Source organism: Ambystoma mexicanum, chromosome 9 (genome assembly GCF_040938575.1).
Source record: "Ambystoma mexicanum isolate Mex_15411 chromosome 9, UKY_AmexF1_1, whole genome shotgun sequence".
NCBI classification, from domain to species: domain Eukaryota; kingdom Metazoa; phylum Chordata; class Amphibia; order Caudata; family Ambystomatidae; genus Ambystoma; species Ambystoma mexicanum.
The window spans coordinates 378369070-378384472 of NC_090931.1; the positions used below are offsets into that span (position 1 = coordinate 378369070).

Sequence of the window (15403 nt, forward strand, 5' to 3'; positions counted from 1 at the left end):
TATAGAACAACATGTGTGGGAGAGCAGTCAATAGGGTTGATGCTTTTACTCCTGCACCAGATGACAAATCTCTTCCACTTGCTAGAATAGCAGTGGCGAGTGTTAGGTTTTCTGGCTTCCCTGAGGATGTCCATGCATCTTTGCGGGAGTTGTAGATGTCCAAACTCTATGATTTCAGGAGCCAAGCTGCTAAGTTCATGTTCTGGGGGCATGGATGCAGAGTCCTGCCCTTGTTCTGAGACAGCATGTTGTACGGGCAGGGGAGTCTCACTGGGGGAGATAGAGACATCTCCATCAAGTGAGCGAACCATGGCTGTCGGGCCCACATTGGGGCCACTAGTACCATGGTCACTTTTTCCTGGTGCATCTTGTGCACCACCCTGTTGAGAAGGGGAGTCGGGGGAAAAGCGTAAACAAATTTCCCTGACCATTGCATCGACAGACCGTTCCCCTTGGATTGGTTCTGGGGGTACCTGGAGGCGTAACTTAGGCATTGTGAGTTCTCCAGGGTTTCGAACAGGTCTATTTCTGGGAATCCCCATTGTGTGAAGACGTCGAAGACGATGTCTTCATGCAGGCGCCATTCGTACTCTTCGGGCAGGGGGAAATCTCTGCTGAGTCTGTCTGCCAGCAGATTGAGTTCCCCGGGTACATGTAGTGACAGTAGGAACATGTTTTGTTTGAGAGCCCACTTCCATATATTCTGGGCTAGTTTGGACAGGCCTGGAGAGTGGGTGCCCCCCTGCTTGTTGATGTAGTACATGGCTGTGGTGCTGTCTGTAAGGACCATTACTGTCTTGCCTTGTAGGTGTTCCTGGAAGGCTTTTAGTGCCTTGAACACAGCTAGTAGCTCCAGTAGATTTATGTGTTTGGATGCTACGTTCGGAGTCCACACTCTGTGAGCAGTCTGATGGGATAGGTGCGCCCCCCATCCTGTGAGGGATGCGTCTGTGGTTAGAGTGGCTTCTGCTGCGGGTGTGGCAAAGGGTTTCCCTTTTCCCATGTTTTCCTTTGTCCACCACCGTAGCGAGAGAACCAAGGCTTGCGAGACCACCACTAGATCCTCCCATAGTCCGCTGGCCTGACACCACTGGCTGTTGAGCCACTCTTGCATTGGGCGCATGCGCAGGCGCGCGTGAGGTACCAAATAAATACACGACGCCATCATTCCTAGCAAGTGCATTGCTTTGCGTACCGTCACCTCTCGACCGGTCACATATTGAGGTATCTGAAACAGCATGTTTTGGACCATCTCTTTGGAGGGGAAGACGAGGCCGTCCCTTGTTTGAATTAGAGCCCCTAGGAATTGCTTGATTTGACTGGGGTCTAAACTGGACTTCTTTTCGTTGATGGAGAAGCCCAACTGGAACAAAAGGTCTACCGTCTTTTGGGTATTGGAGAAGCATGTTTCGTAAGAATCCCCTGTTATGAGCCAGTCGTCGAGGTAAGGGTAAACTGGGATGGACAACCTGCGCAGGTGGGCCGCTGCCACTGCGAATACCCTTGGTGCTGATGCTATGCCGAAGGGTAGCACTCTGAACTGGTAGTGTTTGCCTTCTATCATGAACCTGAGGTATTTTCTGTGCGCTGGCAACATTAAAATATGAAAGTATGCATCTTTCATGTCCAATGTTGTCATGTAATCTCCCTGTGAAAGCAGTGGGATCACTTCCTGTAAGGTTACCATACGAAACTTTTGGGGTTTGATAAACTTGTTCGCTGGGCGCAGATCTAATACAGGGCGCATGGTTAGATCCTTTTTGGGTACAAGGAAGTACACTGAATAAATACCTTCCGTTACCTGAGATAGAGGCACGACCTCTATGGCTCCTTTTTCTAGCAGTTGTTGTACTTCTTGGAGAAGGATGGCAAGATGTTCCGGTGTCATGCGACGTCCCCTCGGGGGTCTGTAGGATGGGGAACTGTTGAATTCGATGCAGTATCCGTGGGCTACGGTGGAAAGTACCCAACGGTCTGACGTTATACCCTCCCATGCAGGAAGAAAGGATGTTATCCGGCCCCCGACCGGTGTTGCATGGGAGGGGACGCGAATCTTCGCGTCACTTGGAGTTGTTGGGGGCTTGGGAGCCTCTGGGGGTGGACCCTCGACCTCTCCCTTTACCCCGGCGCTGGCCTCTTTGGCTGTACTGCCCACTATTGGACTGGTAATTGGTGGCAGGGTACTGTTGTTGTTGACTTTGTTGTTGTTGGCGTTGGCCACGAAAAAAGCGTTTGTTGCCATAGCCGCGTCTGGTAGTGGGCTTAGAGATTTGGTCAAGAGTCCTGATAGTATCAAACTCTTTTTTAGCCATCTCTAGAGCTTCATCCACCGCTTTTCCGAAGAGGTTAGAGTCTTCCACAGGTTTATTTATTAAAGACGCCTGTGTCTCCGGTTTAAACCCTGAGTTGCGCAGCCATACATGGTGTTTTAGGAGTATTCCCTGCACCAGGGAACGTCCCGCTGTTTCTGCCGCGTCCAGAGAGTTTTTTACAATGCTCTGGTTCACCTGGGTTCCTTCGCCAATAGTTGAAAGCAGGCGTGTACGTAATGGCTCCGGTGCTTCCTCGGCGTCCTTGCGCAGTTTGGCCCACTGCGCGTCTGCATAGCTAGCAAGCAAAGGGTTGTTGTTCGCAATTCTTGCTGAGAAGGCAGCCGAGGAAGTTACTCTTTTAGCAAGGGCATATAGCCTCTTGCCCTCCTTGTCAGGGGGTGCCTCACTGGTGGAAAGTGGTACCCCTGCCCTCTTTCTAGTATTAGATACTACCAGGGAATCCGAAATCCGGATGTAGAGCGGGTCTGAGGGTGAAGGAGTGAAAAGTTTTTCAATTCTTGGATTGACCCCTCTGATCAATGCGGGAGTGGACAGCGAAGGGATGATTCTTCTCTTCACTGAAGCGAGGAGGGGAATGGTCTGGCTGACTGGGGGTTTCTCTTTAATTACTCTTTCCACAAAGTCTAATTCTGGAGAGAGCTCCCCAGTGTCCAGTTCAAAACGTGCTGCTGCTCTGCGCAACAGGGCATTGAAAGTGGGCTGATCGTCAATTGGAGACGTGTTCCTAACCGGTGAATTGTCCGGAGGATTTAGGTTTAGGACATCAGTGTCGGAATATACTGATGGGGATTGCCAGGGGTGCGAAGGTCCTTCTTCTGGGTTTACTCCGAAGCCTTCTCCTATAATGTCTGGCCTGTCTTCCAGACCTTCCTCCTGGTACTGTCCCTCTTCATCGTCCATAAAATCCTCCTCCTCCTCCAAGTATTGTTCCTCCCCAGTGAGGTCGTACACATCATGGAAGTCTGAGGCTGTGTCCTGCTGGGGATTGACTAGCCTCGGATTTCTGGCCTTGGGGTCCTCCTGAGGCCCTTCTCTAGTTCTCTTGGGAGTTTGAGAGGTCTGGGTATTAATAAACTTTTCCATCCTCTCCATGCAGAGGTTGAGTCTTTCCATGGTTTCATGGGGTACTCCTGAGCGGTCTGGCGGGGGAAAAATAGAGTCATCTAGCTGAAAACGGCTCGACCTCTCCCCGACTGAAGGGGGTAGTCCATGCCTTTCTTCGGGCTTTTTCGGCGTGTCTTTCGACTTCTGCGTAGCGCTCGACGTGTCCTTCGGCGTACGCTTCTGGGCGTCGGCTACAGCGATCCTCGCCAAGCTCTCGGCGACTCGTTTGTTGGCGACTCGTTTGTCAGCGGAGGCCTGCGTTTTCGACGCTACGGGTGTCGATCGCTGTACGGCGGCATGCGCCTTTTGTTGATGCGCGCCGGCCGATGGTTTGGGGGCGGCGCCCTTATTTGCCGAAAGCCCAGTCGCTGGTCGCGGCAGCGGTTACGAGAGGGGCTTCGAACCCGAACGGTCCGAGGAGGCCGCCGGTGGAACCTGCGTCTCCTTGGGCGCTGATGCTCTCTTCATCTTCGACGAAGAAGAGCCGTGGGTTGTGTGTTTAAGTGAGTTTTTGTGTGCGTCAGAGTCGCCGGGGTGTTCATCCCCATAAGCAGGGCGTGAGCCGAGCCCGTCGGGGCCGGGGACAGACGACGAAGCGCGCAAGCGCTCTTTAGAGGGGTTTTCGACTTCCGTAGCGGAGGTCGTGTTATCGCGTTCCTCGTCACTGTCGGTGGTAGCAGCGGCGGGTGAACCTTCGGCCTTCGACATCGCTTAGGCCGCCCACCTTTTAACCCTACGGTCTTTTAGAGTTTTAGGCTTAAGAAGCCGACAAGCCGCGCAACCTTCCTCCTTGTGATCGAGGGGCAAGCAGCGGTTACACCGTGAGTGCTTGTCCTTCCAAGTAAATTTGCCTTTGCAAAGCGGGCAAAATCTAAAGGGTGTCCTCTCCATAGTCGAGGCAATAAATCGTGATAACCACCCCAAGGGAAAGGAAGGGGAAAAGGAAAGGCATTCTCAGAAAGAACCAGAGATGTCCCACGACCCCACTCTCCCTACTGTATATGGCCTGCGAGGCCAGGCCACGTGTTCGGCAACGCCGAAGGATTTCCTCCGCCTGTACCCTCCGTCGAAGATTTTGCTCGGCGGAGAACAGCTTCACAACTGCGTCGAGGGAGGGATTATGTGTTTAATATTAATGAGAAACGACCAAAGGTCGAGGAGATGAAATTTGCAATGTCTCTCGAGGAGCTCCGCGTAAAGGCGACCAGTAGCTGGGCGGAAAAAAACAATCTGAGGGACCTCGACGCGTGAGGGATTGTGGGTACAACGCACGTCACTATAGGGATAGTATTTCAGACACGCCTTGTCGACGTCCCTTTTCGACTACGAAAAACAAAATGCAATACTCCGCAGTGACCACTGGATGTCGGACCTATGCACAGCATGTGATTCTAAGCAGATTAACAAACATCAGAAAAGTAGTTATGATGGACCACCAATGCATTTTGTGTTTTATTTGTTAAATTGTTTCTGCTTTGTGTGTTTTGGTAAAAAAAAAATAAACCTCGATAAATAAGGGATTTTTAGAAGAAAAAAAAAGTGTATGTAGGGATCCTCAGCTGAAATTGCCTGCAGTTTGAGAAATGCTACATGTGGATGTAATAGCTATTAGAAAAGCCGTTTTCCATGATACAAGTGTGGTGTCTGCTGATGGCATAAGTTTGAAAAGTTTGTAATCGAGAGCTGCTAACACTACATTCAGATCACACGCAGGTATGGGCCTCCGGAATGGGGAAATACATGGAATAATCTGAGAAAATGGCATTTGGTGACACGATCAGACAAGGACAGTTAAGGCTGAGAGGTAGGTTTGGTATAAGAAGACGTGTGTGCCTTCGAAAAACAAGGGGCTAAGCCGGTCTGATAGCACAGCGAGTAGAGCGCTCGCTTTGACATCTGTGCAGAGCCTGCCGACGCAGGTTTGAATCCCGGCAGGGCCAAACTCAGCCTTTCATCCTTCCGGGGTCAACAAATAAGCACCAGACACTGCGGGTAGTAATAAGCAGCGCTCAGATACCTGAGGGTTCGTAGCACTATATAAATGCTAAATAAAAAACAAAACAAAAACAAAAATAAAAAGGCTAGAAAGAAACAAGAATACTGAGGGCTAGAGGGGATTTTGAGAACTTAATCATACAATGGTAAACTCAAACTCAAACTCAAAGCCATTTGTCCCTTTAATGTGAATGGGCCAAGCTTCTCCTTGGAGCTGAAGACCCATAGATTATCTTCAGACAGACCAGTGTGGTTGAATGCTGGATCCTCACGTGCCAGATTGCTGGGGGAAAACGATGTTAGGGAGGAGTATAACAACATGCCTCTCTGTTGGTAAAGCAGATCGGTATGAGGGGCAAGATGGAGAGGTGGTCCAACTGCAACATAAAGGAGGTCGGAAAATCAGGCCAATGCAGGGCTACCAGGAAAGTCTTGCAGGTCTTGGACCTGTGGTATTTCTGGAGAACTCTGGGAGTGAGAGAAATGGGAGGAAGGTGTACGCAAATAGATTGTCCCAATGCAATGATAGAGCATCCGAGAGAATTTACTTCCTTCCCTTTCCAGGTTGCGTAGAGATGACATTTCCTGGTATTCTCTGTTGCAAACATGTCCACTTTTTGAAATCTCTTGGTGTTGAAAATTGACACCAGAATCTCATTCTGTACTTCCCATTTGTGGTTTGAGTGACTTAGCCAACTCAGCTTCCTCGTTGTCTGTTCCGGCTAAATGTGCTACCCGTGTAGAAATATGGTTCCGCAACACCCATTCCCAGAATTCCACTGCCAAAGCACACAGCTTCACTGACTTGATGCCACCCTGATTTTTTACATAAAGCATGGTTACTACATTTTCAGGTTATATCACTACACTGGTATTCTTCACTAACGGCAGGACTTAGGTTGGTTTTGCCAGATCTTTAACGCTTTCCCCACCAAATCGGGTTGTAGGTGGATCACAGACTTTGTCTACTGTTCTGAGTGGCAGTACTGACCATAGTACCCCCAGCCTGTTTTGGAGTTTCTGGTGCAGGAAGTCATAGGTATTCTATTAGTCCCTTCACCCTCTCATGGAATGGTCTCACTGACATGGGCGCATCATCAGAATTGTCACCCACCATATCTAGATTCCCTAAAGGGTCTGTATCAATCAGGGACCAGGTGGCAAGGGAGTGAGAGGAGGAAGAGGGTCTATATGCAATGGTAGTGGCGACTGAACCATGGGTCCATGTGAGGATAAAGGTAGAGGTGCTGGCAGGACTATCTGCACAATAGTTGTGGACTGAGGAGCACTTCCAGTGTCTGCAACTGCTTGACCCATGTGAGGGTCTGAGAACAGCAGTGCATTAAATCCTGAAACAGTTTGAAGAAAAAGTCTTCCTTCATAGAACAGTCATGAGAATGGCCATCAGAGGTCACTGGCATGCTCTTTAGAGCCCAAGTGCTGGATGACACCCCCCCTAGGGTAAAGCCGAGTAGTTCCTGCCATTAGTGTACCATACCACCTGTGGTGAAAACAGGGGAACCCCTAGGGACCCCCACTGGTGCCAGTGGTATAAGACTATCCCATCACTTCCAAACGTGCACTCCTGCCTGGAGCGTGGAACTCATCACCTGCTGACTGACAACATTCTGAGGCTGAAACCGTCACTGTAGCAGCACGGTTACAAGTCCATACCTCAGACACTGAAATGGAGACCATGGAGGCCAAAATAATTTACTCTGAGAGAAGTTGGTGCAACAGGACCACCACCGCTGTTGGTCTCAAGGGGCCTTCAGGGGATAACACAGCGTGGAGTGAACCTCAGGACAAGCCCTGCAATGAAGCAAATCACCCTCAGGAGACACACCTTCCTGATAGAAGCGCTCTCAGAGAACGAAGCCCCCTCAGATCAAGGTCTTGTGCCAGACCTTGTCTGCAAGCACCGGTTACAGTCTCCTCGGGAACTACCCCCGTGTTACAGTGGCTTGCTGTGCCATTTCTCGACAGAACCCTGCCAACCCGATCAAACCCTAGGAAGGAATTGCCTGGATGAAGTACCCTATCACAAAGGTATTTAATCACCTTCCTTGAAGCCATGAAATTATTGTGATTTTTTAGTGAAGGGGCCTTGAACATCTCCCGCCGCATCAAACGTTGCTTCAGTGACTTACTGGAAATTGTGTCACAGAGCGCAGGTGTCCCAACAGCGAAGTGGACACAAACATTGAAGACTGACCGCCGCCGACAAGAACGACATGCAACACCCCGCACATTCGATCACATCTTAACTGGCCTGCACATGAGAGAACCCTTCGGCAGTGGGGGGAAAAGGAAAATCAAACTAAAAGCTAATCCAGAGAAGTTGCAAAAGAAAAAGAAGAGCTGCGCAAAGCATCTGTTCCATCCAACACAGACATGGAAATGCGTCAAAGGAACCTGAGGGGGGGGGGGTTCTTAACGCACTCCAGAGTGCATACTCACCGCTAGATGAAATGTTTAAAGGGGAAGCGTGCGTTTTGTTGGCTAAGGTTTTGGGTCCAAACACCCTAACGAGAACTCCTGTAAGCATGGAGGAAAGGGGACACAATGTAGGTGCATTAAAGATTGCAGACCCGGGGTTTGTAGTTCTTAAGACTCCAAAACGCCAGTGCATGAGTGCTGTCAAAGGCAAGGAGTCCAAAGGAGAAGTGCACATTAGGAGTTGTAGCTCTAAAAAGCCAAAAGAGCACTAACAAAAGCAACAGAACATAGCAACAACTACACAACTACACAAATGCACTTACAAGGAGAAACACAAAAGAAGGGTTGAATGCTGGAAAGTCTAGCCTCTAACGTCAAGGAGACAGACAAAGTGGCATTGAGGGCCAGTAAAGAAACAAGAGGACAAATGAGTCAACCTAAGTAAGGTAGACGCACTTGAGTAGTATAGACCCGTATGAAAGAATTTAAGAAACAATGATTTCAGGTCTATTTCATTCCGAGAAGATAAATTCTGATAAAATTTTAGGAGACAGTTGGAGCCACTGGTCACGTGATAAAGTAATTGTGAATAAAAATTACAAAGAAGGTTTTCTTCAATCTCATTTCCAAGTTTAGCCTGAGTATTGTTGATATTTTAAAAACCAAATATTTTTAAGGCAATGGACAAGAGCCAATAGGCAACAGACAGCATTTGTGCAAGGATGCATAACACACAAACACCGGTTATAAAAGGAAAAGCAGTGGTGCCCGCTTAAGTTACTTTCACAGACCAAGGCCATAATGGTTACATCAAGCACCTATCAGGGTCTGGACAAACAACAGTTGCTCAAACACACAAAGCCCAAACATTTCTAATGTTGCAGTTTTTCCAAGAGTTGAATGATTTTAATGTGCGTTGTATTTTTAAGTTCCATAGCCAATTTAACTCAATTTAATCAGCAACTGCATCTAAAAGCAGGCACAATTCAATTGTAAGGTCACCTTTTTTTTACTTCACTGTCTATATAGGGCCTGATTACAAGTTTGGAGGCAGCCATGGTGCTATTAGCACCATGGCTGCCTCCAAACCGGGCTCCATTACCGGGTTCCTTCAATGAGGAATAACCGGGTCATTCCAACATTTGGAGGATCCGGTAATTCTTCCTTGAAGAAACCATTCCCCATTCCCATTTGAGGCCCCATAGGGCTCAATGGGAATGGGGAGGGAAGTAATAACGGGCACATTACGAATGGCCCGTTATTACCTCCCTCTTCCCATCGCGGGACCCGGAAAAGACGTCTGGTTTTACCAGACGTCTGGTCCCGGTCCCGCAAAGGGAACCTCGTAATCGGCGCTCCTGTAATGAAGGGTGCCGGTCCCGTACCGGCACCCTTCATTACGGGCGCGCCACCCTTGTAATGAGGCCCTATGACTTCAGGCTTTTGGCAACAAGCACAACCAAGAGTAAGAGATTGCCTCAGGCTAATGATACATTAAGCAGATTGCCTTTGAGATACAAGAGTTGTGATGCAGAGTGCCAGATACCTTTAATAAAAGTGATGGAAAAAGCCATTGATTGATAACAAGTTAGACAGAAAATATGTAGCTCTTAAGCAACATCGTGGAGCATTCCTCTATGCAATATGTTCAGCCTGTAATAGAAGTGAGTAACATAGAATGATTTAGCCTACAACATATGTGGGGTTAGTGTCTTTGACCTATTACAGAAAGGATGCAGAATTACATTTGCCAATGACATAAATTATGTATAGTGTCCTTGGCCTATTTATTCCATGGTAGTCTAGTTCTGTTTTTGTTTTGCTTCATGGGACTTGCAGTCCTGAATTTCCCCACAGTAAACCTAGGACTAAAAGACTCAGACCGCAAAGATAAAAACAATATTGGACTAACATATCCAAATGGAATGGGGCTTCTTAGCATGCATGGCAAGAACAAAAATTAATTGTAGTACTTTGGCTTTAAAGAGAGATGAAGCGGAGCGCCTTAAACCCATAACCGAGGTAAAGCAAAGTACCTTTGGCCAATGACTGTATTGATGCAGGGTACCTAGTCACTTACTTTTGCCAATGACATAAATTATGTATAGTGTCCTTGGCCTATTTATTCCATGGTAATCTAGTTCTGCTTTTGTTTTGCTTCATGGGACTTGCAGTCCTGAATTTCCCCACAATAAACCTAGGACTAAAAGACCCAGACCGCAAAGATAAAAACAATATTGGACTAACATATCCAAATGGAATGGGGCTTCTTAGCATGCATGGCAAGAACAAAAATTAATTGTAGTACTTTGGCTTTAAAGAGAGATGAAGGGGAGCGCCTTAAACCCATAACCGAGGTAAAGCAAAGTACCTTTGGCCAATGACTGTATTGATGCAGGGTACCTAGTCACTTACAGACGATATGTAGAGCGTCTTTGTTGTTTAAAAGAAGTGGTCCAGCATAGCCTTTAACAAAAGTGGTACAGAGTGCATTTGACCTGAAGAGAGCAGACGCAAAGTACATTTTTTACTATAAAAGATATTATTCAAAGTGCCTTGAACAATAACAGAAAAAACATTTAAAAGAGCTTCTATGTCTGAAGGATGCTTACAAAAGGCTGTACCTGTAGATTTCAGAACAAAAGGCAGCATTCTGCAGGTGCAACCTTTTATAAATGCCCCCTCCACCCATCCGCTCCCACCCGCTCCCCCCCCCTTTGCCCGCTCCCACCCTGGCTTACCTGCTGCAGGATCCGGGCTCCAGCTTCGTTTACCGTTTGCGCTCTAGATACCACAGCCTCGGGAGCCTGACGCACACAGTGTTTTTGTGCGGATCCTTTTGTGCCTTTGGCTTCCGGGGATGCAGCATCTAGACAGCAAATGAAAAAAGAAGAATGCCTGTGGACAACAACAGAAGTAATGCCGAATACATTTGGCCTCTGTCATTAATGACAAGTGTGTTAAGCTTTAAAACAGAAGAGAAGAGGTGCAAAGTACTTTTGACATAGAAAAAAGATGATGCACAGTGCCTCTATATTATATGTACAGTAATAAGGCAAAAAACAAAATGTCCTTCACTTTGTGAAAGCCTTATGTACACAATAGACAATACATTTCTTGCTTGCCCACTTACATAACCATAGTTTTCAACTGTTATAAAGCTTGTTATCACTTTAGATCCAGTTTATGTAAGAATTCAGCACGTTTGTTTTGGATGCAAAATTGAAGGACTGCTGTTAGACAGCCTACAGTCTCTGTGTAGAATACCAAAATATTTTGTAATCTAAGGGGCACGCTCTATTTGAAATAATACCACTACATCTCTTCTATGCAGGGAATATGATAAATGTTTAAACCAATGTTTTGAGCAAATAGCTGACTTACATGCATGTTCTCTCTTTTTCCTCTATCTATCATTTCCTTCTTTTCTTCCTTAATTTCTGTAGAGCAATAAGCACGAGGAGTATGTAAACAAATGCATGGAACAAATTGCAAAGGTCTAGTTGAAAACTTAAAAGACAGAAAAGCATAAACATAACAAACATTTGACTTACAATAATGACCACTATGCCAATCCAACGGGACAATTTTACTGTACGACAAATTTACCTACCAGACAAAATAACGTTGATTTATGGTCGAGGGATCAACAGACAATGTCAAGCCAAGTGGTATGATTTAAGGAAGTTAATTTAACGCATCAGAAAGTAAGAGATTAAGCCTCAACGAGGCCAAGGGATGGGGTATGCAACAAACACAAATCTAGTCAAGTTTCTTTTAAGTACAGTGGTCCTCTGTCCTCCTCTCTCACCCCCTTGTGGTAAAAGTCACTCTTAGTCTTTGGGGGTTTAAGTGACTCAGGCTTTTCTCTTGTGGCGATAGAATGTCTTTCTGGCTAAGACCATGCTTGCCTGCTTCTCTTCCAGGAAAACCAGAGATCCCCCTCTGCCCAATACCCCGGTGCCTTGGGTATTTTGAACATGGTCCAGGAGTCAGGCACTTGTGCTACCATTGGGTCCCTGGTGTTCTTATGCTTAACCACTTCTGCAGATTGTCATACCCTCCTCTGGCTGCTGCCACTCCACCAAGCTGTTAGGATCTCAAAGAACTGGGGCCTCAACCATTCCTTTCCGACTCCTCTTCCCCTCCTTTTTGTTATTCTTCCTGTCCAATTAATGTCACGCCAAACTCTAAGCTCTTCTTCCCCCTTTGTTCGACTTTATGTTCTTCCCCTTCTGCTCCCCCTCCTCCTGAATTCCTCTTTTCAGCTGCTCCTCTTTAAATTCTCTTAGCCCTTTCTTTTTTGATCATTCCTTGTAACTTCCTCCACCCGGTGATGGCACTTTCAGTTTAAAGTTGTACCCATGCTCATCTCCATTTTTTTAAAACACCCCCTTTCCTTGTTTTCAATTTTCATTTTAAACATTGTTATTCTCGAAATCCAGGAGCCTGCAAACATTTACAACACCATAATGCTTGAAAATATCTTGCCTGCGCAAGACAACCAGACATCTCTCTGTATTGCCCGACTTGTTGTAACATCACAGAACTGTTTTACACCTTCTGAATAAAATGTACAAGTGTGCATGCATTACACTGTTTCAGGCTTATGCGATGCAGGCATTTACAGTGAGGGCCCTTGGAAGGCTAATGGCCCTTTCCCAGTGAGCTGAGACTTGTCAGGGAAAGGGGCAATTAGCACTCTCCAATTCACACATGCCTGCCCCAGTCCAATAATAAAAGATAAGACTGACTTTGGGAATAACCAGGGGGCCTGTGAAGCCCAGCTATGGATTTTAACATAGCTTGGCTTTGTTACTTCAAAGCCCTCGTTAGTGCCAACTTGCATTATGCAAAAAAAAACTTTTGTTAGGATTTCAAGCACGCAGACCTCTGTGTTTTACACATAAAAAAGGACCCTTTACCTCGTTTTTGGGAACGAGGATGCATACCACAGAGCAGTTTAAGTGCCACCACCTGGCTCCTCCACCTCCTCAAATTACTATTCTCCACTTCATCATTTCTCATCAGCTCCTGCACCTATTCTCTCAAATCTCTTTGCTCCTCCTCCTTAAAGGTTCCTCTGCTCCTTCCCTTCATGACCCTCCGCCTAGTCTTTACTTTCTACCATGTACTCCTAACTCCCAAACTTCTACTCATTTGCTTTTAGCATACCCCTAGGAATGAAACAGTTCACTTAATTGGGCAAGTGAAGTCAGCTGGTTAAAACATGTGAGTGAGTGTTGTGTTTTGCGCTCACACCAGGGAACTACAAAACGATCACGTGTAAACAATTTTTGAGCGGGGCCCATCGTGGCTCTGTTCAGCCGGGTTAATTGAAGCAAAGGCACTATCTTGGATTTAGATTGTCTACTGTACTCTTTTCCAGCAATCAGCATAGTCAAGGTCAGTGTTTGCTCCAGTTTGGTAAGTATTACGTTTCCTGAAAAGTGCAGGGATCTGCAAGCTCTACCACACAAGGATCACAAGCAGATATGTGAGCAACAGTTGCAAGCTTGTGTAATTTCTAAAACCATTCCTCTGCCCTCACAACACTAGCTCCGCAGACACCTATGTTCGCAGGTATGTGGCCCACTGCAGTTAAAACAAAAAAATCCGTATCCTCTGGGTCTTTCGAGGCCTTCAACCAATTCACATTGTAGATCGGGGCCAGTTTGAAACAGTCAGTCTGCTGGACCCAATAGTTGAGCTCACTAATGGCTACACTGACAAGATAGGGTCCATGCCACTGTGAATTACCAGGTTAATCACGGTAGGGACCACCTTACTCCTAGTCCATAGTCCCCTTTCCTCCATACTTATGGGACATTCCTCCGTCCTGTGGGACGGGACCGGAGCACTTTGTAAAAGCATCACATTTTTCAAAAATGTGTCCTTCCTCTCTTTTATGCTGGGTACCGCACACGGCCGCAACCCCACCCTTCTCAGCTCCACCCAGCGCATCGCCCATCAGTCCTTTTCTATCGCCAGGTCAGAGACCTTTAAGCAATAATAGAGGAACCTTATTGGAGGGGACGGCGGGCAGGCATATGGAGGAAAGGGGACTATAAACTAGGAGTAAGGTGGTCACTACGTGAGTAACCTGGTAATACTCATACGTCCCGTCCCCTTTCCTCCATAGTTATGGGAGATTCCAAAGCACTCCTCACAGGAACTACGGGTGGATGGAAACCCCCTTAGTGAAAAAGATTTTTCAGCACAGCCTGTCCAAACTGAGCATTAGATCTGGAGCTCAAGTCCAAGCAGTAATGTTTACAAAAAGCCGATGGGGAGGCCCAAGTAGCCGCTTTCGCAATGGTCTCCCAGGGGACATACATTTGAAAGGCAACAGCAGCTGCCTTGCCCCACAACATATGAGCATGGATCCCTTTAGGAGGCTGTAGACCTTGGACAGTGTAAGACTCCGTAATACAGGCAGCAATCCATCTGGAGATAGTAGCTTTGGAGGCCTGCTTGCCCTGCGGGTTACCAAAGGTTACCAAAAGTTGAGAGGAACTCCTAAGTTCAGAAGTTCTGTCTAGATAGAACTTAAAAGCTCTTCTAACATCCAGGCAATGCAAAACCCTCTCAGCTTCCGAAGCTGGGTTTGGAAAGAAGACAGGCATCGAGATTGAGTGATTTAGATGGAAATCAGAAACCATCTTTGGCAAGAAAGAAGGATTCGTCCTAAGGACAACCTTATCCTTGTGGAAAACCAAGAAGGGATGCTCCACCGACAAAGCTTGGAGCTCGCTCACTTGCCTTGCCGAGGTCACGGCGACCAAGAAAGCCACCTTCCACGAAAAGTGCTTAAAGGCATGGTCTAGTAAAAAATGTTATTTAAAAAATAGATCGGCAACATAAAAAAAAAAAATACTAGCATTCTCTTTTTTTAAAACTTCCTATGTAAAATTTTGAGCTATTCAAGCTCAAAATTCGCAAAAGCAAGCACATGGGCGCATCCATTCTGTGAAATGGATGCCCGCCTGTGCTGGCTTTTGCTTTTGTGGCACTAATGAAGGAAAAGCCAGCCAGCTGTAGTAAACAAAAGCTACCGCTGTGTGGCTTTCCCTTCATTAGTGCTGTACGCGGAGGACGGGACCGGAGACCAGAGCAGGAAAGCTGCAGCTGAATCTCGGTAAGTGCTATTTATTTTTTTTAAAAAAATAAGCACTAGCTGCGGTTTTTTTTCTAAGTTTTCCGGGCTGGAGGAGCCCTGAAAACTAAGAAACAAAACCGCAGCTTTAAAAACATTGTATTTATGTTTGCGGTCACTTTTGAAGCGACCGCAAACATAAATACAATGTTATTGTGTTGGAAAACGCTGCAGTTTTTCTTTCCAAGTTTCTCAGGTTCCTCCGGCTCGGAGGAGCCTGAGAAACTCGGAAAGAAAAACCGCAGCGTTTTCCAACACAACCGTGTTGTGTTTCTGCCTGCTGTGGCTATCACTTTGGGTCTCCGGTGCTCCGAGGAGCACCGGAGACCCAAAGTGAAAGCCACAGCAGGCAGAAACACAACGCGGTTGTGTTTAC

General features: G+C 46.8%; 1 protein-coding gene across 9 annotated transcripts in view; it reads right to left on the reverse strand.

The window, feature by feature from the left end:
* Nucleotides 1-15403, reverse strand: part of TSPOAP1 (TSPO associated protein 1) — a 3887333-nt gene that overhangs the window by 124756 nt on the left and 3747174 nt on the right. Inside the window, exon 32 of one of the 9 annotated variants that reach the window (XM_069614849.1) lies at nt 11256-11311. The exons of the other annotated variants lie outside the window; for them this stretch is intronic. Within the exon in view, the coding sequence (XP_069470950.1) occupies nt 11285-11311 (27 nt within the window). The 3' untranslated portion in view covers nt 11256-11284. The remainder of the gene's footprint in view (nt 1-11255; nt 11312-15403) is intronic. 9 annotated transcript variants of the gene reach the window in all.